The sequence below is a fragment of the Nestor notabilis genome, unplaced genomic scaffold, assembly GCF_000696875.1.
Source record: "Nestor notabilis isolate BGI_N333 unplaced genomic scaffold, ASM69687v1 scaffold5780, whole genome shotgun sequence".
Taxonomy (NCBI): Eukaryota; Metazoa; Chordata; class Aves; order Psittaciformes; family Psittacidae; genus Nestor; species Nestor notabilis.
In genome coordinates this window covers 29,342-55,845 of record NW_009910569.1, presented here as the reverse complement: position 1 = coordinate 55,845, position 26,504 = coordinate 29,342, and the positions used below count along the sequence as shown (strand labels likewise).

Here is a 26,504-nt window from a genome sequence, read left to right as displayed (position 1 = left end):
GCCCTACTGAGATCTAAATTACGTTTATCCCTCAAAGGTCACAAGTCTACTGGAAAACCAGCACAATAATTCATGATTCTTCACAATAGGGAATCACAGCAAATAGCACAGTTGCACATGGGATTGCATTTTCCCACAGCTCACTGCTCTGTGTCCATTCAGGTCAATTGTAGCTTTCAAATCCTCAACATCAGATGCTCTATCTGAACACCACACAAGCTGCAAGTGCTCAGAGAGGACACCATTTTTTATGGCTCTCAGCACTGAATGCCCAGAAATGAGATGCTATTCACTCTGTAATTTTCCTTATTTTGAATGAGACTTCTTTTCCAACCTTCATGTCCCTCGTTGCAACCTCACTTCAAGCTGAGCAGCTTACTGAGCTTGCTAGTGGAAGACATATTTAGTTTCCCGGCACACCAGTTAACTCTTAGGTCTTTGATCATCTGCAGCTGGGCTGCTCCTGCTTTGATCAAAAGTAAGCTTTTCTTGATCATGGCTACATGAATTTAAAAGCCTGGGACTTCAATCCTGCCTTCAAGTGACACTTGGACTGAGGCACTGATTTGTCTAATATATTGAACAAAGGTTTTATAATATAATTGAGTGTTAAGCATCTTTTGAACAAGACTATTTTCTCTTGCATAAGTCGCCTTTCCATTTTGCTCGTTCCCGGAGTGCTGGTTCTGCACCATTTGCAGTGAGGCTGCAGCACTTATGCTGCAAGAGAACAGAGTGTAACAGGAAGGATTCCACCTACCCTGCAGGAAAAACAAAGATCTTTCCAAAAATATACATTATCCAGTGAGTAAGAGATGAGGATAAATGAACCAAGCCCTGCAGGCTTCTGCTAAATACTAAGTATTGTCCAATTAGCAGTGCCTGCACTCGACACTATGGGCAGATCCATGGTCAGCCTTAGGTCTAGACTCACCGTCACTAACCAGGAACATTGCAAGTGTTCCAGAGCACATTCCCCAAAGCACTTGGGGATTCACATTCATCTGTCTAGGCTAGAATAGGATCTTCAAACCCTTGTAGCTGAGGTGGAGCACATCATGGCTATAAGGGCTCTGGAAAGCTCATCTGGAGCAAAGCAAATTAGGTGTTGACTTCATCAGAGAACACATTGTGAGTGACCAAATCCCACTAGCCTTTGCTTCTACTAATATGTAGTAATATGTAACAATATCAAAACCTACAAGATTTAGTCAAAAGGATTAGGAGTCTGACATCAATAGAGCGAGTTTTTTTCCCCTCAAAGAGTGCCTCCTACTGCTTCACATGGCATATTCTCCTAAGATTACTTTGACCTCATTTGGAAGGCACAATCCCTGTTTGGCAGATAAAGAAGTTGATGTAGAGGCATTTAAAGATCCTTTCCAACCTAAATGATTCTGTGATTGGCAGGTAAGTCCATGGCAGGCAGAAACAGGGACCTTGGACTCTGCTCCCATAGACACTGCACAGACTACATGATTACCACCAAGAACAAGAGCAGCCCCTGAAGCTGATGTAAATCATAACAACTTTTCATACTGTACCTTGCAAAAGAAAACACCTGTGGACATCCTGATGTTAAATGAGATCCCCCTGCTCTCAGAGTTGGCAAGTGAAGCAGAAATGTTCTATGTCCTTAGATTAATTTACACATCACTTGGGCTGTGGCACAAAAAAATCACACTACTGCATGTGTGTTTCTGCCATTTGAGAGTTGTGTTGACTTGTCCACTACAAGTTGGTGCTTGAAAGACTGAGCTGAGAGAGAAGGTGCTGTGGGCACAAAGAAAGATGGAGAAGCAACAGTCTTCTCTTACGCAGGTTCATTAAATTATTTGACTACCTCCTCCTTGGGGACAACAAATACAAAAAGAGATGGTTTTCATTTCTCCTGGTGACCAGCTGTTGATGCCAATGTCACTGGCATTAAGTGGTTTAAACCTTTTACCATCTTCATCTCTAATGCTAGTACATGTAGTAGATGTCTAACTGATCATGAACTTCCAGTATATGGTTGTAGTTGGGAATAAAAGGTGTCACTATAAACTGTCATGTAAAAAAATAAAAATACAAGCAAGAGAAATGGTCATACATCTTTATATGCATTATGTGGTAATAGCTCTTCTGAATTACTGCAATCAGTTCTAATATTTCATCTTGAGGGTTTGAGATGTTTGGTGGGAGTAACAAAAGGACCTGAAGAAATTAGTTGGGTTTTTAAAAGTATGAGAGGCATATGAAGCTTAATCTAAATGTACGGTGACTGAGTAGGGCAACACTGCACCAGGAAGCAATTACTAGTGGCAGGAAGCTTTTTAATACAGTATAGCAAGGAAAAATAGCATCCAATGGCTGGAAGCTAAAGATAGAAATGGTGTCTGTAATGCAAGGCTAGTTTTCTTTCTAGAAGAACCAGAGTAATAAAAAAAATAAATAAATCAGGAGCTGGAATTCTTCTACAGGAGCTCACGCTTCCCAGGAGATTCAAGTAACTGAGGTTAAAAGGTATTGACACATGAACCTCCTGATTATCCACCTAGGATATTTTGAAATGCTTGGCTAGATTTGTGTCTTTACAATGTGAAATCTTTCTGGATTTTCATAATAGACAGCATCAGAAATGCCCATCCACCAAGACAAAGTCAGCTTCTCAAGGTAGCCTGCTTATCTTCCAAATTAAAGCTTTTTACTTTAAAAAAAAAAAAACAAAACAAAAAGTATTTCCATAAACCAGACCTAAATTCATGTGATCTTCCAGAGAAGAGGAGTGGCTTTTATATTTCTGTCCTTTAAAAGCAGTTCATTGATAGCTCTATGTACCTCACAAGTAACATTAGAAAAGTGCATGCATCCATCTGTCACATGTCAGAGGTGCTCTATTTCTGGATTCACTGTTTGATCTGGTCCCGTGACTTCACACACAGTTTACACATCTGTACAGTTAAGATGGTAGCTGTGATACCCCAAGGGTATGTTTTTCATAATCTGAAAAACAGTATCTGAAGGGGCCTATAAGGATGCTGGGGAGGGACTCTTTGTTAGGGACTGCAGTGGTAGGACAAGGGGTAATGGCTTTAAACTTAAACAGGGGAAGTTTAGATTAGATATAAGGAAGAAGTTCTTCACAGTGAGGGTGGTGAGGCACTGGAATAGGTTGCCAAGGAAGTTGTGAATGCTCCAACCCTGGCGGTGTTCAGAGCCAGGTTGGACAGAGCCTTGGGTGACATAGTTTAGTGTGTGGTGTCCCTCCTCATGGCAGGGGGGTTGGAACTAGATGATCTTAAGGTCCTTTCCAACCCTAACTATTCTATGATTAATAATAACTGTGAAAGCTCCTGGCAAACTGACACTGCCATTCTGATCTCTATCTGTCTTCATTTCTCAACACACACATCACAGAATCCCAGACTGGTTTGTGTTGGAAAGGACCTTAAAGCTCATCCAGTTCCAACCCCCTGCCACAGGCAGGACCCCCTTCCACTAGACCAGGTTGCTCCAAGACCCTGTGTCCAACCTGGCCTTGAACACTGCCAGGGATGGGGCAGCCACAGCTTCTCTGGGCACCCTGTGCCAGCACCTCAGCACCCTCAGAGGGAAGAGCTTCTGCCTCAGAGCTCAGCTCAATCTCCCCTCTGACAAGTTAAAGCCATTCCCTTTGTCCTGTCCCTACAGGTCCTTGTAGAAAATCCCTCTCCCCTTGTAGGCCCGCTTCAGGTACTGGAAGCTGCTCTTAGGTGTCCCCAGAGCCTTCTCTTTACAGTTCGGGATTGCTTGGGTCTGCTGACCACATTAGCAGTGTGAATTGAGCAAACAACCACTCCTGCTAATTAGCTAATGCTAGTGTTGTTCCCTTCTCATCTGTCCACTTATCCTCTCTACAATTTGTCTGATATACTGCCTAATACAGCTCTGCTCCAACAGCTGTAGGTGTAACAGCAGGAACTAATGCAGAAACAGCCCTAAATGACACAGCAAAGTCCAGGGTACCTCTGCAGGTTGTTCACCCACCTGTGATATGCCCACTTGGCAGACCACATTTCTGAATCAACACCACTACCCCCTGTGCTTCCTGGGTCATCTCTCCCGCAGACCATGCATCTCTGTTTAGTGGCTTTCCCACTGTACAACGTGTTACCTAGAATGATTTATTGGAGAGGATACTGAATTCTAGTTTTAGGGACACTTTGGTGTTCCTTTATTTTCACAGTAGCTGTATCAAAGCAACATTGGTTGCTGACAAGCAGCAGGAGGGTACATTCTCAGCTACTGTACTGGCCAATGAGGTCTGATGGCCCAAGGCCTTACATTTATGTCTGAAAAATGTGATTTTGATGAATCCAATTGATTACACTTCTATTTCATAGCCACTGGGGACAAAGCTCAAGATTTGTCATACTGAAGAATTCAGTGCACAAATTGACAGGCCCAAAAGCGTAAAGCTCACGTCTTCTCTCGCCTGTTAAAGGCTTCTGTGGTGTAACCACCTAAGTCTTACTTTGAAATCTTCAGCTCAGATGGACTGATGGCAGAGAACATCATAACTCAACCCATATAGCAGAAAGATCATCATATCATTAAGGCAGCTTCTTGGCGACAAAAAATGCTTTCAGCATGAAGACACAAAATCCCAGTTGTAAAACATTAAAAAGAAAACAGAGGAATCTGTGCTCTAGGAAGCAGTTGCATACATTATTTCTCATAACCAGCATCAGGTAGAACACTTTACCTGATTCCCCACAACAATCCTGTAAGATTAATAATACTTAGTGCAAGATAAAAAGTGAAAGGTATTTTTGCTTGAGCTCATTGCTCAAGCAATGGCTGATATGTAAGAACCAAAATTAAGCCAGTATTTGGCAACTGGTTGACACTGCATCTGAGTGGGTGTTTCAAAGAGCCTGCAGCCCATCTTAGTCCTCCTTCGGGTGAAAGCACACATCCCTGTGTATGGCTTAGGGGAGTTGAGTGTTTCTCTTTTATTCCCTGCAAGTATTCACAACTTCTTTGCTAACTAGAAGACCTGCAGCAATACAATATGCATCAAAATTAAGCTTTGGGTGCCCAGAAGCCCCAGCAAATACATATTTCTGTTGGCCATCTACCCACAGCAATATTGGATGCCACAAGCATGATTCACACTCTCAGTTGCACCATATCCTGCGCCGAGCTTATGATATCAGGAAGAAGTTCTTCCCTGTGAGGGTGCTGAGGCGCTGGCACAGGGTGCCCAGAGAAGCTGTGGCTGCCCCATCCCTGGCAGTGTTCAAAGCCAGGTTGGACACAGGGGCTTGGGGCAACCTGGTCTAGTGGAAGGTGTCCCTGCCCGTGGCAGGGGCTTGGAACTGGGTGAGCTTTAAGGTCCCTTCCAACCCAAACTAGTCTGGGATTCTATGATTCTGTATTAGCTTTTGTCTCCATGGACTGGTTCTATGCAATCTGAAAAAGCGTTTTATGCACTGGCATGAAAAGCCTTGGTTAGCTTGGTTACACTGGTTATGTTGCCTGCAATCAGAGTAGTTCTGATTTTCTGAAGCTGTGTAATGAACTCCTCTGCACAGTAAAAACATTCCAACTGCAAGCCACACTTTAACTTTGTACATTAGTTAAGGTCTGAATTAGCTTCTACTGAGATCAAAAACATGACATTCTTTGTATCTGTCCTACTTACAATTTTCATGCAACGTTTAATCTTCTCTGTTCATTGGTTTTGATATGGCCTCTACTCTTGTGAAGTCTGGCTATCTTGCAATTCTAATGCACTTAATTCTCTCAGTGCGCCTTTGCCTTCAAAGTCCTTAATTTTTATACAACAAATCACTCCTACAGAATGAGTTGTCAGTGTCTCTACACCATGTATTAAGTTACATAATTAAAACATAATAAGTAGTTATAGAATATACATGGGTTGATACCACATATGTATGAATAGCTTTGTGCACTTTAGACATCTCTCTGGAGACCTATAAATATATATAACTAAAATCAGGTCGGTAAAATGCAGTCTACAAGCTTTCCATTTGGTGGAAAGAATTATTCATTAGAGGAAGGCTTGTTTTCAATTCATGTCAACAGCCTGAAGTGGGGTGTCAGATTAAGAGTCTCAGGGGATGTCTAGTGATAACACAGTAAGAAAGGTGATTAAAGGTAAATAGTAAACAATTTATGACACAGCTCTGCAGTTACTCACCACACAGTCTCACCTCCACATTTATATATTTCTTTTTTATTTTACTATATTCTCAGCTTTCAGACAGTAGACAAATGGATAAATAATATCTGCAACACACTTAAGTGCAATATATGCTGCAGCTAGACTCATCCCTACATAAAATCCCCCTCTTTCAGATCCACAGTCATTAACGTGACAGACTTTGAAACTAGCATCTTTTATTGATATTATAACCCTTGAAATTTTTGCCTAGCTTGTGCAGCTTGAGCCTGTTTGTATAAAAGAACACTTGCATCTGAACCTTTTTGTCTTTCAAGAGGCTAAAAATATTGAGAATAGCACTGTCATTCAGTGCTTTGCACTTAGTATGTATTTTGTAGTCAAGAGTATTGCTTCTTTATCCTGCAAGCAGTGATGCTTCAGTGTCTCCGACAAGGGTATCTAGAGGGGGAAATCTACATTTATTAATTTTCTCATGTCTTTATGCTACATTCACTTCTTTTATATGCCAAGCACCTAAACTGAAGACTTTACAGACTACACAAAGGCAGTAAAAGTAGATATAGATAGATAGATAGATAGATAGATAGATAGACAGATAGATAGATAGATAGGTAGGTAGGTAGGGGGAGAGAGAGAGAGAGAGAAACATACATGTAATTAACAATTTTTCCCTTCCTGTGTGAAAAATTGCATCCTAAGTTGGTTCATTTTCTAAAGAATCTTAGTTAACCTAGTTAAACCAGTGAGTAGTGTTCACACAGGATCATGTTAAGCAACAGGAATTGCAGCATGATGTGGTTCAGTGAGACTGGATGGGTTTGGCAGGTCAGGCTCTGCACTTCCGCTTGCCTTTGAAATGCTATCAGCTCCACAGCTGCAGTGTACAGTTACCACAATGATTGTATTTTAATCAAAATACATCATTTAACCACGGAGAGTTTTATTTATACACAGGTATTAATTGTAAACCTCTTTTAATTCATTTAATTTGTTCTTTCACTTACAGTTTTCTAAGATATCCGTGCTACTTACTGAACTTGATACTACACGACTCAGGACTTTTAACTTGCACAGTTGAGGTTCCAGTAAGATAGCCCAAACATTCACCCTATGCCTGTACCTGGATTTATGCAGATGGCCTGTCATAGCTGTGGAGCTCTTGAGGCACAACTTCAGCCAGTTTCCTCACTATGCACATGGCTCTTCATGACCCTTTCGATACATGCCAGTTAAAAGTATCCTACTACAAGTCAGTACAAAAAATTCAACAGCACATCAGTGCCTCTCAGATTTTAAAAGTAGTGTAAAAAATACTCCAGTCTTATCTATATAGGACATTTTTCTCTACTAGGCCCTGGAAAGATTTCAAGTTAAACTATCGGTATTTAGAATACACATTCTTTCATAAAGGAAGCCTTGGGCCAGTGTGCTCTGTGTGCATCAGTGTCATGTTGGGACATTCTCCACCCAAGTCCCACGCTCCCACACTGTCACATATTGACATATAGCATTGGTGGGAGAATAGAAATAGGAGAGACCAGGACACAGAAGTCCCCATCCTGTGTTCTGCACAGATGAATACAGCATATTACAAAATGGCCCCAAAGCCTTGAAACAGCATAGCACGTGTGTATCTCTGGCATCTTCTGCGCTACAGGGAGCAGTACCAAGCAGCCAAAGAAGGTTGCAAATCTCATTTTTCATACAGCCTGTGCTCACATTATGCTTTATACAAAGAGAGAGACAGACGCCTCTGTAGTCATTCCCTCGGGTGTTGGTACCTGGTGCCTGTGTCACTGCCACTCTTCACTGCTCCGTCATCCGTGAAATTAAAGGTGCCGGTCCAATTTGCCAATTCCTCTCCATTCTGCCAGCTAAACTGCAGTCCTCTAGCAAGAAAACGAGGCAGTTGATATTTGATATCATTCATTAAGTTAAGTCTATCAGCATGAGTTCTCAACGTCCTTTTTCTTAACACAGAAATGTGACTACGACACATTCATCAAAAACAATAAAGATACCAAGAACCAAAAGACATCATCTCACAGGTGGAAAGAATCAATTTTCACCTCCCATAGACTTTACAAGTCATTGGCTGAAAACAACACCAGACTACCCAGACAAACTGGAAGGCCAGTAATCATCTGTGCTCATAAACAACATGCATATGCATGGAGTGGAGCACAGTACAAAAAGCTGGAGACACGGAAAACTGCAGGGCCAAAGAACTAAACCTTCCAAACTCCAGTTTTACAACTACAGTAGTTGTTAAATGTGGTGGGCACTGCGCCCTTCCTCTGCCTTGCTGGTCATTCTAGCAAAGGATTTGTCATTTGATGTCTTTTCTAAGTCACACTGTATTGCTTCTCTTCCCTGTTTGGGAAGATGACATTTTTAAGTCAATGCATATCACAGTCATCACATCTCCCTGTTTTCCACACTTTCACAAATTCATTCCAAGACCCATGATGCCTATAGTCATCTGAAAACTACACCTAGAGTTGGGAAGAAATCTCACATAAATTTAAAAAGCTGAGTCTGAAGAAACATTTGACAACACAAGTCAAATCCTTCCCTTAGCTCAGAAGTCAATGAAAAAGAATCTTGCAGATTGTTATTTTTAATCTTCTCCTTTTTAACCCAATTTCATGATTTCAGAAGCCTGGCAGCTGAGTTGTGAACATTTGGTGCTGCCAATACTGAAAGTTAACTTCCCAGTTGGGCTGTGCAGGGACAGCCAGGAAGCAATCTGCCAGCCTGCTTTGCCCACATGAAAGGGCATTCACTGGACCCCACCAGTTTTCACGGTCAACACGCTTATAACAAGGACTGGAGAATCTCTCAGATCACGTCCATCCTCCAGGCCAATTGGCAGCAGTTACAAACACAGGAAATTAAGAAGGAACAACATGAGGTGTGAAAATAAAGAACTCCTGGCTCCCCACAGCAGAAAAGTGGAGTAGCTCTAAATAGCTCCAAAAACATATAGTAGGAGTTTATTTGTTCTGTATTGTGGAAATGTATATGTGTAACTTCTGGTTGTCATAGCTAGTTTAAGACAACCTTGTCTAAGTATCTGCAGTGCAGGCATTTCCACATGAGCTAGTTGAATTGGTTCTTAAAAATTGTATGATTTTTAAGACTGGTTTGTGTTGGAAGGGACCTTAAAACTCATCCAGTTCCAACCCCCTGCCACAGGCAGGGACACCTTCCACTAGAGCAGGTTGCTCCAAGTCCCTGTGTCCAACCTGGCCTTGAACACTGCCAGGGATGGGGCAGCCACAGCTTCTCTGGGCACCCTGTGCCAGCGCCTCAGCACCCTCACAGGGAAGAACTTCTGCCTAAAGCTCATCTCAGTCTCCCCTCTGTCAGGTTAAAGAACCAACCTAAGCTGTCCCACTCCCTTCTCAAGTTGCCTCCCACAAAAAAAGGTAGAAGCACTGTGAAAATCTTGAAAAATCTTCCTCTGACTCTTCCAAATGCATTTTCACTTCTTGCATGTTCTTCTGTGATCGGATTTTGCTTTCAAATGTAAAAAAGGAAATATTTCAAATTACAGAAGCCAAATTTTTGCTCGAGAGACCCATTCTTATTACTTCTTAGTTAAATACATGAATGCAATTCTCCTGTTTTCCAAGAAAATCAAAACTAGCCAACGAGACCGTGCTGATCCCCATAAGAAAAATGAGATGATATTGCATACTTAAATCTTAGATTCATCTCGAAAAAGGCTACATTAGTGACCAATTTGGAGAATCACATCAAATGGTGTAGAGGTTATGGTATAATGGCTATAGGGTAGTGTAGTGCTATGGCTTGTCAGTAGTCCCACACTTTATATGTTGTTCTGACAGTTTTTAACCAGCTGAGGCTGCCCAAGGTACAACTTCTGAGTAGAATATTGGTGTGACGAAAACATGAGAAAATTCTCACTTTTACTAAGGCATCTTCACTTTTAGTTTTCTTGAAATAAACACTTGTGATTATCCCCCATGTACCACAGTCTAACACATTTTTTTGCCACACTGGAAATTGTATGGAAACATGTTTCTTTTGAATGTGCGTGTCTCTCTAAAAGGCATCTAAATACATGGCTTTAAAAACATGTTTTAATTGCCAAGGCAGCATTGAATGATACATGGGGAGAAAGGGTAGAAGTGTGGGAAAAACAAGTTGGAATTGCACTTCTTAATTGGGTTTAAATTAGATATTTTGAGCTTAGATATTTCTCGCAAAATGAAATGTCATTAATCTAGATAAATAGCTGGTGTCAGTGTATCCTTCTGAAGTGAACTTTCCTAAAGCATAGCCAACATCCAGGAAGATGAAATGAAGAATTAACACATTCAGTAAAGTCCTTTCCCTTTGTACATCTCCACATGTAACAGCTGGAGGTAAAGCTAAGTAAATGCTCCAAGGAGGAGGGGGGTGAATCTGTCCATAAAGCAAAAGAGATGATAAAACCACTCTTTAATGCCTTCCTTTCATCAAGCCCTTTTTGGGAACAGGGTGTACTGCAGCTAAGGCACCAAGTTTAAAGGAGAACATGCACATTTTGGGTAAGATCCAAGAGGAGATCAGGAAGACCAACACTGAGGAATGGTAGGTATGTCTTACGATGAACAGCTTAAAATACTTAGCTTTGAAATGGCGGAATGGGGGATGTAATTGAGGTATAAAAATATCTAACAAAGGCAAGCAAGGGTCAAGGTATGACACTTTCACGTAGTAAGGACAAAGTAGAAAGTGCTGAGCTGAGTTTAGGGTCAGGAGTAAGCCAAGTGTTTGACCCTGAATGTGACAGGGAAAGGGGACCACAGAGTGCCCTTCTTCCAACTCCAGAAACTCCAGAGGTTAAGAACACATAGACTTGAATACACACAAAACACACTACCAAAGAAGCATTACACAGCTTATAGGACTGAGGCTGAGACCAAGTTGCTGCTCTGCTTTTTCTTGCATGGTGGAACAACAAACCTCTCCCTCCTAGTAAGAACAATTTCCATGAATAATAGTTTGTAGTATACAGACTGAGTGGAAATCAAGGATGAGACATTTAAAAAGCACAGACCTGAGTAAATTCTGCTTCTAACAAGATTACTGAGAGTTTTGCCATTGATTTCAATCAGCCTTGAGTTGGGAGATTTCAATTTTGAAAGTATAAAGTTTTCTAATCCTCTCAGCTGTCAGTTGTAAACATTCATAAAAGTGTCTGGCCAAATATGCAACAGCCTGAGAAAACAGGAAAGAGACTTGAACTGCTCCATCAGTATATTTCTTTGGCATATTGCTGTAGTTAAATTCACTCTCAGCAGTAACTATATTTAAATAGGTAAACAAAGAAGAGGTAAATAAAACTGTGAATCAGAATTGCATTAGGAAAGCACATGCAGGATGGAAACAGAAAAGGAAAAGAAAAAGCAGCTAAACAAATAAAAGAAGAGAAGAAAAGCAGACGAAATTACTTAGACATAGAGGTCTCCTATGTAATTTAAACAGCTCATGTCAAAGAGTTTAAAAACCAAAAAAGCTAATTTTAAACATGAGATCATTACCAATGATTACCAATGGTGGAACTTCGCCATGTGCTCAATTTGCCCTAATGCTATTTCCTTCTAAAATTAGTACATTTCCCCAGTGTGTGACGCTGATGATGACACGGAAAGACTTTATAAAATATGCAGTAACCAGAAACACTCTTAGTGCAGAGATGCTATGTTCTGCCCAGTCACTGTAAGCAATTTCTCATCAAGGTTTATGGGCATCACTAAGCACAGGACTTACCCCTAACAAATAAGAGTATGAGCAATGTTGTGCCTCGCATTAGAGAAACTCCTTGAAATGGGACGTCTTAGCAAAAAAGACCTTGAGTTTCAGGTAAATGTCAAAGCAATATTTTGATCCCAACTGGGAATGGTAAATGTTGAATCAGTATGTGGTCAAATAAACACTGACACAACATTAGAATAGCAGGAGGGGGTGAAAAAAACCCAGAAAATTAACAAAACAGCAGTAATTCTGAAGGGCTTGTCAAGACCAGCTGTCAAGAAGCAGCAGGAAGCAAAGCAAAAAGCCTGTTGCTGCAATCCAAACAAGAGACAACTCCTGCACAAGTGGAGGTTTTAATAGCAGAGGATGTCAAGCAATTATGAGGCTTTTGAACTGTAAGGCAAGAATGAAAAAGTGGATAGATTGCAGCGTGAAGCTTCATATCCACGCTGCCATCCCACTGAGATCCCACCTCAGGGATGTCTCATTGCCTTTCTAAAGCACGAAGGCAAGGTGACAATTCAGCTCAGACAAGAAGGCAAGGCGTTTAAAAGGCAGCTATTCTACAGCTTATACAGAGAGAAGACCCAAAAGACTTTATGCTCAGCTGACAGTCTTGTCTGGGCTTAAACCAGAGAGCGGGCCATGAGTATGCAGCAGAATTTATTCAAGAGAGACCCACATGCTTGGAAGGTATACGAGCAGTTTGATGCACATGGCTGAGTAATGAAGTGATCAACATCTGTGGGTAAAAATTGACTCAGTGGCAACAAGGGCATCACACAGGTGGTGCAAGGGGAAAGCATGGAAAAGTACCCCCGCCACTCCAGTGCCAACACATTCCCCAGAAACCACCTGCTCATCTCATTTAATCCCAGCCAGCAAGCTATTTCCACTCGTCTTTGAAGGTGACAGCTACCACTACCCCCATCCTGCATCTGCCAGAGGAAGACTAAAACCAAAAGCAAGCAAAACCAGACAGAAAGTAATGTCACTTTATATCGGTGAAGTTAAGCCAAAATCTGACTCAGCTTGCTGGACTACCACAGATGGTCAAGCAAGGGGAAGCAGAGGAGTCTACAGACTCCTTCTCTGAAGGTGTGAAAGGAAGATATAAATGCCCCCAAGAGAAAGGCAAATTACTTAATTTTCTTTCTGAGCTCCATCCCCTATTTGCAGTCACTTGTCCTACTCTTTATTTCTCGCAGTTCTCATATTCCTTCTCTATATGCAGTCTCCTATCAAAACAGCCATTAGGAGGTGACAGCAAGCCCAGCGTTTGTGACTTCTTAAGTTTAAAGGTAATAGTATACATCCTAATTCTGTATACATCATTAATAATGTAATAATCACATTTCTATAGGCCTGGTCATGGTGTTGCACTACACTGTTACATACCACCCAAACACAGGAAACACAAGACAGTCCAGCATTAATAGGCTCCCTAAAGTCAGTGGAAAATCACTTCCTTTCACTGTATCTCAGTTTCCCTGTTTCATAATTCTCATGCCCTTGAGAGGACAAACTGAAGACTTCAGTGTTAAATGATCATACTACTCTCTTCGAAAATGGAAAGCAATGCCTCTAGCCTGTTAACAGCTAGGTATTAGAAAGTCAGGTGGTTAATCTTGCTGAAGATCCAGTTCCTTCTTTCTGCGAAATAAGGAAACTATGACTCACTGTGTCCACAGGGTGTATGGAAAATAAAATGAAAACGGTGGTATGCATGACTGACCTGCAGATGAGCATAATTGAAAACACTCACTAAAATGAATCAGAAAATAAGAGGAGGTTGGGTAAGAAAGGGGACTATCAGGAGTCTCCAATGTGACAGACTACTGTGCACAAGTGAAGACAAGCATCGTGGCCAACAGAGATAACAATGACCATAGAACGGTTTGGGTTGGAAGGGACCTTAAAGCTCATCCAGTTCCAACCCCCTGCCACAGGCAGGGACACCTTCCAGCACACAAGGTTGCTCCCAGACACCGTCAGGTTGCTCCAAGACCCTGTGTCCAACCTGGCCTTGAACACTACCAGGGATAGGGCAGCCACAGCTTCTCTGGGCACCCTGTGCCAGTGCCTCAGCACCCTCACAGGGAAGAGCTTCTGCCTCAGAGCTCATTTCAATCTCCCCTCTGGCAGGTTAAAGCCATTCCCCTTGTCCTGTCCCTCCATCCCTTGTCCAAAGCCCCTCTCCAGGTCTCCTGGAGCCCCTTTAGGCCCTGGAGCTGCTCTAAGGTGTCCCCGTCAGGAGCCTTCTCTTCTCCAGCTGCCCCAGCCCAGCTCTCTCAGCCTGGCTCCAGAGCAGAGCTGCTCCAGCCCTCGCAGCAGCTCCGGGGCCTCCTCTGGCCTCGCTCCAGCAGCTCCACATCCCTCTTGTGCTGTTGCCCCAGAGCTGGATGCAGGACTGCAGGGGGGGTCTCATGAAAATATGTGGCAGAGAAGGAATGGTATACTCACAGAAATGGAAGAAATCCAATTAATATGGGTCCCATGAGAAGAAAAACCTGGATAGAGGATGTGGGAAATGGGCACATCTGATTACACCACACATTTGGCCATGTAGTATTATACGAGGGACAAGCTTGGCTCTGCGTGTTACACGAAAATGATAGTATCAAAGTGGTGGAGGAGTATATTTTGACTAGCATGAAGAGCAGATTTGGAAACATAGGTGGGAAGCTTCTGGATTCTAACCACTATTATACAGAAAAGGGTTTTGTTTCATGTAGCACTTTTCACATTTGGGTTAAATTTTGAATCAGATATTCACATCCAACATCTGAAAAACCTGACATAAAACCACTTCCTAAGAAAGATAAAACAGACACAATGCCAACTCAACTGGTCTGCTTAAAATGGGACAAAGTGTTGACAAGGACATCCAGGACATCAAAGGATATCTTTCAAAACAATATAATCTTTAATTTTCTCCTCTGTGGCCGGAAGATAAACATCCAATTAGTAATAGCTAATCTGTATCAATTTTATTTGGAATAATTATTCATGATTAAAATATTATTATTTGTAATAATTAGGGGCAACTCAAAAGCCACAAGAGAATGAGCTGACAGTGAGGCAGACAGTTTTCTTTTCAAGAAAAATGCCAATCAAGACAAATATTTTAAGATAGATACCAGCAAATTCTGACATTTGAGATGGCAGCTCACTGAAAAGATACCTGGTGCAGCATGGGTACCGCAAGCAATCTCACCATAGCATTAGCAATCTGACTGAGCTGATCACTTTGCATCTCACTTTTCCACAACTAATATGTTAAGTATCAGACCAAATGCCCCTATGCTGCAGAATATTCTTCAGCATACCCGCAGTGCCCCATTTGCACTAAGGACTCATGCTGTAGACGATGAACAAAATGCCATTTAGGGTCAATATGTCTGTACCCAGCATCAGCCACAGGGGTAGGCAATGTTCCCTTTCTCCATGCACAGAAGTAAATGGCTCAATCTCCTTCTACCTCCAAACTGCTAACTGCCCAAGATTTTCAGCTAGGACAGTGAAAAGCCTAGCTTTGGCTGTGTTTGTTCTTATGGAGAATGCCATCAAACTATCAGTGACAGAGACTGCTTTTAAGGTTTTCATCATGAGAACTAAAGCATAAAAGTAGCTAAATAAAGAGGACGTGGCAGGACAGTGACTCTCTGCAGGCCTGATGAAAAAGCAAACTGGATGCAAGCAATGGAGAGCAAGGATGCCTCAAAGAAATGAGAGGTTAAGTCCACAGTTTGCCTGAGGGTGGCATGGACTGCTGAGCAATGAATACACTTGAATTAAAGAATGAGAAATGAAATGAAAAAGCAATCAAGGGTAAGAATGAAGCAGGGCAAAAAGTAAGAAAATGCAAAGCTTTGCACGGCATTTATGTCTGAACTAAATCCAGCCAGTGAAAGATCAGGAAACTCCAATCAGGTCAAAAATAAAAGACTGGATCACCAGGAAGTCTGCAACACTGGCCAGGGAGGTTAGTGGTCAAGGATGTGATCACTCATGGGGCTGGGGGTACAAAGGTTAGCACAGCTCAAACTAGGAAGAATGGATTCTGGATTTGGCTTTCTACACATGTAGCTGAGATCGAACTTTGTACCTGCCCATACACAAGGAGAGGGGAAGCAGCTCATTTTCCCAAAATGATGACAGGTTGCAACAGAGATGTTTTTGAAGGAAATGTCACAGGGTTTAAACCACTTTGGATGACAGGGCTTTGATTCATGGGTGTTGAATGCTAAGGCATTTGCAAAATTCAACCATTACCTTGTCATATAGAGGCAAGAGATCTGGGTCAAGTGCAGAAAGCAGAGTTGCACTAGATATTCAGCCAAATATTAAGAAGGAGGTGTTTCCATAAACAGAAGTAGGGCTAGATCCCCACACAACAAAGCTGAAGCAAGCTGCCACAGAATATTATGTGAATTAGAATTAGGATTTAATTGCCTCTATATTAATCAGTGAGCCACATTTTAGCTGGTAAATGGGACACCTGTAATTCACTACTCCAGGTCAAGAAGCATCTGCAGAGCTCCTACAGCCCAGTAAAGACTCATATAATCACAGGCCGGTTTAGGTTGGAAGGGACCTTAAAGATCATCCAGTCCCAACCCCCTGCCACAGGCAGGGACACCTTCCACTAGAGCAGGTTGCTCCAAGCCCCATCCAAACTGACCTTGAACACTGTCAGGGATGGGGCATGAACATGAGAACACTTCCATGGTTGAAACTGGATGAGCTTTAAGGTCCCTTCCAACTCAAACCATTACTGTGATTTTATGATCTTAACGGCAGAGGTGCAACACTGCAATGTTAGAATAAAGCAAATCTAGAAGGAACATGCACACAAATCCTGCCTTTTTTCTGCATCAGAGCCAGGGAACACAAGAGTAGAAATAACTTACCTTCATGCCTTGGTACTAAAACTTCAGCCACTTGCTGTTTTTTTTAAAAAGCATGTTAATATTATGGATCAGAAAAACCTCCAAGTAGCAGATGATAAGATTTTGGCTTTGGGACACTTTTCATGTTGAAAGTCTCTGTTGCAGCCTGTGATAGAGCTGTGACTGTTTACAAATTCTTTCAGAGCTTTAATTCAGAGATCACGTACTTGTGAGCTCTCTCTTCTGCTGTGAGGAGACAGGAGCTTTACATAAAGCAATCAATAGCAGCAATGAGAAAGGGAATGAGATGACCAGAGGGGATGACTTTGCAGGCAGCTAAGGTAATCTATCAGCTCCCTGTTCATTCTGCCACCTTCATCCCATTGCTGCCCCTCCCCCAGCACAGGCTCCAGTGCTCCTCAGACCTCTCAGAGAGCTGATTTAGCTCCTGGTCTTTGCAAGGTCAGTTAGGCACAAGGGGGATGCCAGCACCCTGTGTCCCATCCTCTTGAAATGGGCTTGGGAATACCCTGTAGCAAGAAAAGCATGGCTGAAATCTCAGCTTCTCCAGTCACTTTATGGTGATGGCCATATCCAATAGATATACATATTGGTGTATATAGCGTCAAGGATTTACTGTCTCCTGAAGTTTCCAGTGCTCTTCTCCTCTGAAGAAAACCAACCAAAATCAAGACCTGCTCTGCAGCCCCATCAGGGATTCATGGAAGTGATTCACAGGTACCATGGTATTTCTCTGGGATAATGTTTCACTCTGGCTAGACATGGAAGGGGCACAGAGCTGTGTGTCGAGAGATGATTCACAATGTGACCTTCAGCTTACATCACCTGGGAAAGATGCTAAAATGGAAAGAGACTTTTAACACTGGAACAGATGGTCCTAGGACATGGTTAACATCTTCACAGGGTATTATGAACAGGTCAGAGGAGCACACACCAGGTATGGGGCAGGATGTGGCTGTAGTTCCTGAAGAGCCCAGCTCAGGACACAATACAACTCAGGCCACATGCAGCCTCCATGTCCACACTGCAGGTACTGCTGTCACTGGTATAAGATATGATCTTGTCTTATAGCATGGTACAGAGTAAATGATCTCTCAAGGTGCAGTCCAGGTTTATTTTCTGTGGGTTTATTCCTTATTTTCCTACTCCAGGGAGAAGAAAAAAGCAAAAAAAAACCCAAAACAAAACAAAACAAAACAAACAAAAAAAAAAGCTATCTTTCTTGCATGGGTAAGGAAAAGGGTAAAGATGTCTGAGGATTGATTTAAAACTGTTGAAGAAAATCTGCTCCAGAAATACCAAAATGGTGGTATAACCTCAAGTTATGAGCAGCCGATGTTAATTATAGGGTACACACACATAAGAGGAATGGTTTATTCTCATTTAAAAGATGTAAAGCTTTCAAATAACGCAGGCTGCTTGCATGGGAAGGTTTGCTGTTTCTTGCTGTGTGATTCTTTGAGTTATTGTACATGCCTCCTTTGACAGACGCCAGGGTAATCTCTGTTTAAAATCTTTAATAGCTTTGAAAATGTGTTCTCCTCACTTGGCTGGGGAAAAGAAAAAAAAAAGCAGGTTTAAAGAGGCAGATTCCCTTCTTCAGCTGACTCTCACCCTGTGCAGAAGTCAAGCTGTTAAAAAAACAGTATTTAGTGAATTCCCTGCCAATAGAATATCAGTATATAACTAAGTATTGCTCTTATACTTTTCCCCTGCCAAAGCAGGCAAAGGACTGTCCTATTGATCTCTCCCATGCTACAGGTTGGGAGATGAAGATACAGACCCTTTCAACATTTTTTACTGTAGAGGCATTTTCCTGATGTAATCCAGGATTATTCCCTGCTGGCCAAACAAGAGCTAACAAAAAAAGGCCAGCCCTCAGCTGAGCATCTGATTCAAAAGGAAATTCAGCTGAAAGCTGAGCATTGGAAAGATGAGTCAATACAAAAGCAAGCAGCAGCTCTGGATTTAAGCAGAAGTCCACAGCATTTAACCTACTTTAGCAGATCAATGCAGCGGATTTTTAATCATCACATTAATCCTAAAATAAAAATAATTACCCCAGAGATCTGTATTAAAGTCCCTTAATTATATCTCATTTCATCATCCTTTTTACTCAGGATCAGGGGCCACAAAGACCACAGCTTCCCAATGTTACTCTCCAGTTTGTAGTTTAACTCTCTCATTAGGATTTTATCTGGTACTACAGTGATGAGGCATTGGCCTCACTGAGAGCACCCGCATCCATCCCACTTAGGGGACAACTGAAAAAGGTAAAAAAAAAGATGGGGAAGATTCTGCTTTCTAATGGCATAGTACCAAACAACAGGCAAAGGAGCAGCAAACATTATATGAGGGGTGAAAAATATGCGAATACCTAGAAATTCAATCCCTACATTCTCCTCTTCTTCCAGCAATGCCACGAGCTCATTAATAGCTCATTAAGGGGAAAGAGAAGACTTGAGGAGAGGCTGAGCCCCTTATCAGCTTTCACTGAGCAGAGTTTATGTCTTGCAGCATCCCTTTCCTGCCAGCAGTCCTGCTGTCCCTACAGCCAGGTTTGGGAGCATGGCAAACACAGGACCATAAGCCTCCATGGCACCCACCATGGAGAGCTTCAGGTGGGTTTTTATGGCAATGAAACCAGTCTGTTCCCTGCTTGTAAGGACAAGTGCCATGGCACAGCTTACAGCCAAATACAGCTAACATTTCCATCTTTCTCCCAGAAAAGGGTGGCTTTGCCCACACACCTTATTAGGACCAGTCCCTAGTCTATACTGTCTGATGACTGATTTAGGTCAGATTCCCCCTGCCTTGCTGGCCTTTACCCATTTCCACCATGTTCTTGCAGAGAAACAAGCTAACCCTGTGTTAGGCTTAAAAGCACTGTACATTTACTGAAACAGTACTGCTGGGCAATTTTCATGTTTCTCTAAATATACTGAGAGATTTCTTCCCACTGCCTTGGGAAGAGGCCCAGAGGCCTGTTATTGTTAAGGATGCTGGGATGCAAGCACAGGGTATCATAAAACCAGCAGCACATTGAATCCTAGTGAGTAAATGGCTTTAGGTCTAGGCAACGTCCCAAAGCTCTAGCTTGGCCAGTGGCAACAAAGCTATAAATATCGCACTTCCACTCTGCAAGGATGCACTCCAAAACCACCAGCTCCACCATGGTCCCTGGAGGTACAAGCTATAACGTGTCCAAGGAATGTCACATCCGGTATCAGCTTCTAACAGGGGACTTAACACTGGAGGTTTGTGAAAGGAAAGAGTAATTCAAAGGTTACAGCTACTCCTGCACAGAGTACACTGGCAGTCAAACTGCCTGGGAATGGTCACTATCATGTACTGCAGGGCATGAAACTGAGAGAGGGGAACAGAAAGAGGAAAAGTACCTTAGCGATAATATTATGGTAACAATGTAGGCTGCTGTGTAAATCACCTTGCTATCATTAATAACTGACAACACAAGACTGCCACGTCCTGCATTTTTATTTCCATGAAAGATGGGAACTACCACTTCCAAGAAGAAAGGAGACAAAGCGCTTTTTTCCCTGAAAGTCTTTCATCTAATAAAAGAAGAGGAAAAGAAACAAATTATTGTAAGATGGAATTGAAAAATAAGAAATAAATAAGAAAAAATATAAATAGTATTTTCCATTCAAAGTGACAAAATGTATGCACATCTCCCTGCTTGAGCACCCTTGACGGCAGAGTGCTCAGAACCAGACTGGGAACTGGTCATTACCTTTTCTTCATTCCCTGCAGCCCACTGACAACAGGAGAGCCTCCCAGGGCATGAGGCACTGGCCACAGAGTGCCTGAGGACAGAGACTGGCCATGGAGGTCACTCACTGGAATAGTTTTAGTTGCATCTTCTCATTATTTTACCTTTTACATTTTTCATTTCGGTTTATACTTGAGATTTGTAATTGTTCCAATCCTACCACAGTCATTTTAACTTAGAAAAGCACGTGTTGACAGAGCTGCAAGACCTCCAGGACAAATGGAAAAAACTGAGAAAATAAGGCAACTGGTCATAAAGTCATCCTCTCAACACCCAGGAAGATCAGTACTATCCTTATCTACCTAACAGGTTCCTGAAGCCCCCAAAGATGAAGATTTTATACCTCCTGGGTAGCTATTTTCTTTACAAGTTTCCATTCATGGTTAAATTCCTTCTTGCTGCGACTAAGTCCATGGCTTCTTATCATGTGGTGAGTCTTTACAGAGATGGGTTTAATACCTTCTCCTTCACAGAAATAGTTTGGGTATTTAAAGACAGTTATACCCCCCCTCAATTTTCTCTGAGCCAAACAAACAAGTTTTCTACACCTCTGCTCATTCTTGCTCCTTCCAACTAAATCACATCTTTCTGGAAGTGAGGTGCCCAAAAAAGCATCCCCCAGCCAAGGCTTCAGTGCTATGCAAGGCACACAAATTGTTCTGTGGATAACTACAACACTCCTGTCTATACATATTAATATCATGCTTGCTGTTCCCTCCCAGGGAGAAGCATTTGCTGATTTGTCAGCATTTTGCTTGATTTGGCACAAGGCAAACAAGTACATGAGTTGAAAACCAAGCAAGAATCAAACCATTGATCTCTCCTGGCAAAAAGGAGCTAAAATCCAGTAAAAAATTCCACAGCAGCTGCCTACACTACTGAAACCCACTTACCTCAAAGCACGCGAGAGAAACATTCCCCTTTATAAAACCATACGAGCCATAAAACCTCAAACTAGATTTAAGTAAAATAAACTCTGCATGGGTCAAGGTTAAACACTTGAAGATCCCAACCAGTGTTTGCTGTAAAAAGAGCAGCATCATTTTCAGATCATGGACTGATATGCTTTACAGCAAGGCAGTCTCAGCAGTAATTCATGAGAACACAGCAGTGAAAAATAAAGTGCTCCCACTCTTACTTGGAACATTAATATTGCCACTTTGATTTTAGGTATCGTACCCACATGTTTATTTCTAAAGACATTAAAGTTCAGGCAATGATCATGCTGCCTTAACCTCTCAAGCCATTTCAGCTTGAACTTACACAGGGTGAAAAGCCTCTGTCAGGGTCAGATCAGGGGCAAACACTCAGGTGGTGAAAGTCAGTCTAGTTTAAGTTAAGTAAGACCTAGACTTCTACAACAGCTGAGGGTTAATACACAATCCAAGAAACACACAAATCACTATATTCTCCCCAACATCCTCCTTCATTAATAATCTAACAAGACATTACAGATGCTGGATGCACCTTCCCAGAGTGACAAGATATTGTCAGCACAACACCCAGAAGCAATTTGAACTGTTATAATGGTGTGGCTGGATCTCTATCTCAGTTCAGTCCGATCAGACAACTTTTCCTATTCCCTGAAATCCCCCCCTTACCTTTTGAGATAGTTTCTCCCATAGAGGATCTGCTGCAGCAAGGTGACCACGGCAAAGGCGCAGATGAATATGAAGAACAAAGTTCTGTTTCCCAGCAAATCCCTGCTTGATGAAGGGTCAGAGTATCCCATCCTTCTTAAAAGCCACTGAAGCTCTACTGGGTAAAATTCAGTTCATTGTCACCTTCATGCCCTTTTTGTTGGGAAGCGGAGGGGAATGCTTGCTGTCTTTTCTGTGAGCAATACAGGGACAAGGTGTCCCATTGTTTAGCCCTGCTGCCCCTTCCTTGCCCCTTCTAGCTGTTAACTTCAGGACTGTGTGTAATGGCTTGCTTCCATGGTAAAGTTTCCAGGAGATTCAGATGTAGGTAACATCTAAAATCGTCTCTTAGTGCTTTTCCAGCACAGGCAGCCTGTGCTGTGCAAGAAGCATTCTGTTCCCTCTAAGCCTCTCTTGAAAACCCGCTGCTAGCAATTATCTACTTCAATCCCATTTTCAAATTCCAGATGGGGGAAGCTGCAAATAAACCAGAGAACTGCAGCCAATGGCAAACAGAGGGCTCCGGCAACCTGCGTTGGAAGCACATAGTCGTCAGCTCTTCTTTGCTTCTGCTCAGCGATTCCAACGAAATGTGCTTGCAAGGAGACGTGACTGGGGTGTGCTATTATTGAACAGGCATGTAACGATCATGAAGATTTCGTTCAGTCCCCCTGCAAAAGAAACAACAGCAGCAATCTGGTCAGGCTAGCAGGAAAGCTGCAGTTTGTGTAGCAGCGTGCTGTCCGTGCCGTGCCCTCAGTACTGTAGCATTTGCATGCAGAATGCAGTGCCTTTAGTCCTACACTGTTCACTATTTGGGCTCCTGTGTTTCCCCGGGTTATTCCTCCAGAGTAAGCATAAGCAAGGTCACTATGCATCTCTTCAAGGACAGAGATCTCAGTTCCTGCATGCTGATTTATTGGAGGCTCCGAGTAGCCTCACAGCCGCAGAGAGGGAGCCTGCCTCTCAGTGCAGGCTCTGAGAACCATTCATTTAAAGAGACAAATATTCTGATTGTTCCTCCGTCAGAAACAGTCCTCTTTGGAAAGGGCAAAGCAACAAGAACTTGTCCACAGCCACCATAACTCCTCTAAAAATCTCCCCATTGTAAGGAGAGGCTTGATTCAGCTCACAGGGAAATCAATGGGAGTTTTGTTGCCGATTTCACTGGGAGCAAAATCTGGCCCCAACACTTAGCTTCTTTACAACAAGTTCCAATGAAAGCTTTATCCATGAATGAAACATCCTGGCTAGGAGATTGTTTTGCCCCAATAACAGATGAGAAAAGGATTTTGACAACAAAATGGGGGTTGGGGGAGGGAGGGAAATCCTTTGTCTAAGAGAATGGGAAGATTTTTGTGTGAATAAATTTTCCAACAGTTAAATCAGCATACGCAGAATGTTGCAGCGTGCCAGCAGCCCAGCTTCTGGACTTCGTCTCTGATGTAATTGGTGCTGTATGGGAAGAATCATAGAATGGGTTGGGCTGGAAAGGACCTTAAGATCATCTAGTTCCAACCCCCCTGCCATGGGTAGGGATGCCTCACCCTAGACCATGTCACCCAAAGAGGGCCAAAGGTAACTTTGTGCAACCCTTTCATCACAGTTCCTGAAGCCAGGGCTAGTCCTCAGCATGACAAGTAAGGGCTAAAGCAAGCTTTGCCTTACCTAATTTTAGGCAGCAAAAGTAAGAAAAGTGTTTAAGGTAGAAACATGGTCACCCTGAACTCCTGCAGGCAGGAATCCCCAGGGGAGAACAGCCCTCTAAACACCCTTGACTTTAAGGGAAGGTGAAGGGATTCAGCCTCTGATACATCCTTCTTCAGTCCCTTTCAAAGGTCCCACACATGCATTTAGAATCCTGCTAAATGCTTCAATTAATCACCTGTGAATATAAAAAGAGTGGTTTTCCTGGGTCAGGCCAAAGATTATCCAGCCCAGTGCCTTGCCCCTGACAGTGGCTACAGGGAAAAGCAGAAGAAGAGGGCAAGGACATAGAATCATAGAATGATAGAATCTTAGAATTATAGAATCACATAATGGTTTGGGTTGGAAAGGACCTTAAGATCACCCAGTTCTAACCCTTGGGCATGGGCAGGGACACCTCATCCTAGACCATGTCACCCAAGGCTCTGTCCAGCCTGGCCTTGAACACTGCCAGGGATGGGGCAGCCACAGCTTCTCTGGGCACCCTGTGTCAGTGTCTCAGCACCCTCACAGGGAAGAACTTCTTCCTTATATCTAACCTGAACTTTCCCTGTTTTAGTTTAAAACCATCACCCCTTGTCCTATCACTACAGTCCCCGAATACTGAAACTTCCTTGGAAACACTCTTGAAAACTACCATTCTGTAGTTCAGCATCTTTCTCAACCAGGGGAAGAAACACAGTATTTTGGTTAGAAAAGTAACAGAGTTGGATGCACTCATTTGTACTGTATTGGGAATAATACACATATCAGGGGACTGCAAATTAAATAGCAGTAGCAGTTTGATTCCTCTTGTAAAAGTCATCAGCTCTAGGGCCAAATATGTTTCTTTGAACAATCAGTTCATGTAAGCCCATATAATATGAGCTTGTTTCTATATAAGAACTATACCATTTGAATGGATCTAACCACATACCCTTCTCTGTAACAGAAAAAGCAGTATGGCCATCAGAAGTCCCATGCTGGGACCCCACAGGATCCTACGCAGGCAGATTTGTATGGAGAAACTGAGAGGTGAGGCCAGTAAGGCAGATGTGAATTTAAAAGTCCTTAGTACTTCGATATCTTAGATTTTCACTGATAGCTTTGAAAAAACCTCTCCAATAAATTTGTCTCAGTTGCTCCAGGCGTTATTTTACAGTAACAGCAAAGTATTAGAGAGCAGAATTTGGCTTCTTATGACCTTCTAAGCATGTGATGCAATTCTACAGATTTTAGTATCACCTAGTTTTTGGTGAAAATTCAGCCTTTCTTCCTCCATTCCCCTCCATTCAAAGTCATTTTTTCTTGAGCTGTCTGTGCTGTAGTGCACCAAACTCTTGAGCCTAGCAGCTACTCTCTCTTGGTGTGATGGTCAGCCTGATCTGCAGTAAATAGCCTGGAAGCAGCACGTACTCTCAGTCGGTCTTTGATTTTCTGTGTTCTCTCATCCTTCTCTGCTGTATCAGAGCTGGCTAGAAGATACAGCACCTGAGAGGCCTATGTGTAGGAGAGCTGCAAGCCTAAAGCAAGAAGCAAAGCACAAAGATATATATTGTAAGTGAAGAGGTTTTCCTGTGCCAGATCTTGCGCAGACACCGTTCCTCATGTCATATGTAAAACAAATCTGTTTGCTGCCTTCAGCCCAGTCCTACAGTAACACTGCAGAGCTGGAAGCAGAGCAGCTCTATGCAAGCATAAAGAAAGAGGATGTCTATCAACAGATTTGCAAAGGATACTCAAGGTTGCCTGTAAGATTTGTTGTGAGTAAAAATAGTCACACAATACATGCAGAAGGGCTGAATGAGCAATGCCTGCACTCATTCCCAGGGGCTATTTGATAGTTTGACTTATCAGCTACAAGCCTCCTGGAAAGCATCATGCCTCTGCAGAGATTTTGCAGCCTGCACTTAAGAAAAGGGCAACAAAAGAGCCCCTCCAGAGTTTGAGAAGGGCATGGGGAAAAGGACATTACAGTAAGTTGTGTGGCAAACAGATTTGCTGGGCATGACTGGGGCTCAGATGCTGTGTACACTACTGACTGCTTGTCACAAAGGCATTGACCCTCCAAAAGGCAATGTAGCTACAATGGCACTGGTAACATACAGAGAGTGCAGGCCACATCATGCTAACCTCCAGTCAGCATCACACCAGAACACAGTAAATAACATCTCTTCTCCATCACCAGAGGATCAAGTATCACTTAACTCATGTCAGCCACTCAGAACATCTCTTATGAGATGTTGTAAGAGATGGATAATCTGCATGACAGGCACAAGCTCAGAAAGGGTATTCCTATACTGTTTCTTGGAGCATAGACTGCAGAGGCTAAAGTAAAAATGGCAAAACGGAACTGCTCACAGCCTATTGTAATATGAATCTGCCAGAAGCAGTCAGTCTTACGCATTGCTGGCCTTTACTTGTTGTATGTGAGCTGCTTGCTAAATATCATCAGAGATATCTACCACAAGAAAAGTCCTCCAGCTGAGCAGTGAGACTCTGAGCCCTCTAAGACAAACATGAACGTGTTTGTC

General features: G+C 42.6%; 1 protein-coding gene across 1 annotated transcript in view; it reads right to left on the bottom strand.

The window, feature by feature from the left end:
- ST8SIA5 (ST8 alpha-N-acetyl-neuraminide alpha-2,8-sialyltransferase 5) overlaps positions 1–22,376 on the bottom strand; it is a 40,491-nt gene extending 18,115 nt beyond the window's left edge. The window contains exon 1 of the mRNA XM_010010666.1: positions 22,246–22,376. Within this exon, the coding sequence (XP_010008968.1) occupies positions 22,246–22,376 (131 nt within the window). The remainder of the gene's footprint in view (positions 1–22,245) is intronic.
- Between the last annotated feature and the right edge of the window lie 4,128 nt (positions 22,377–26,504).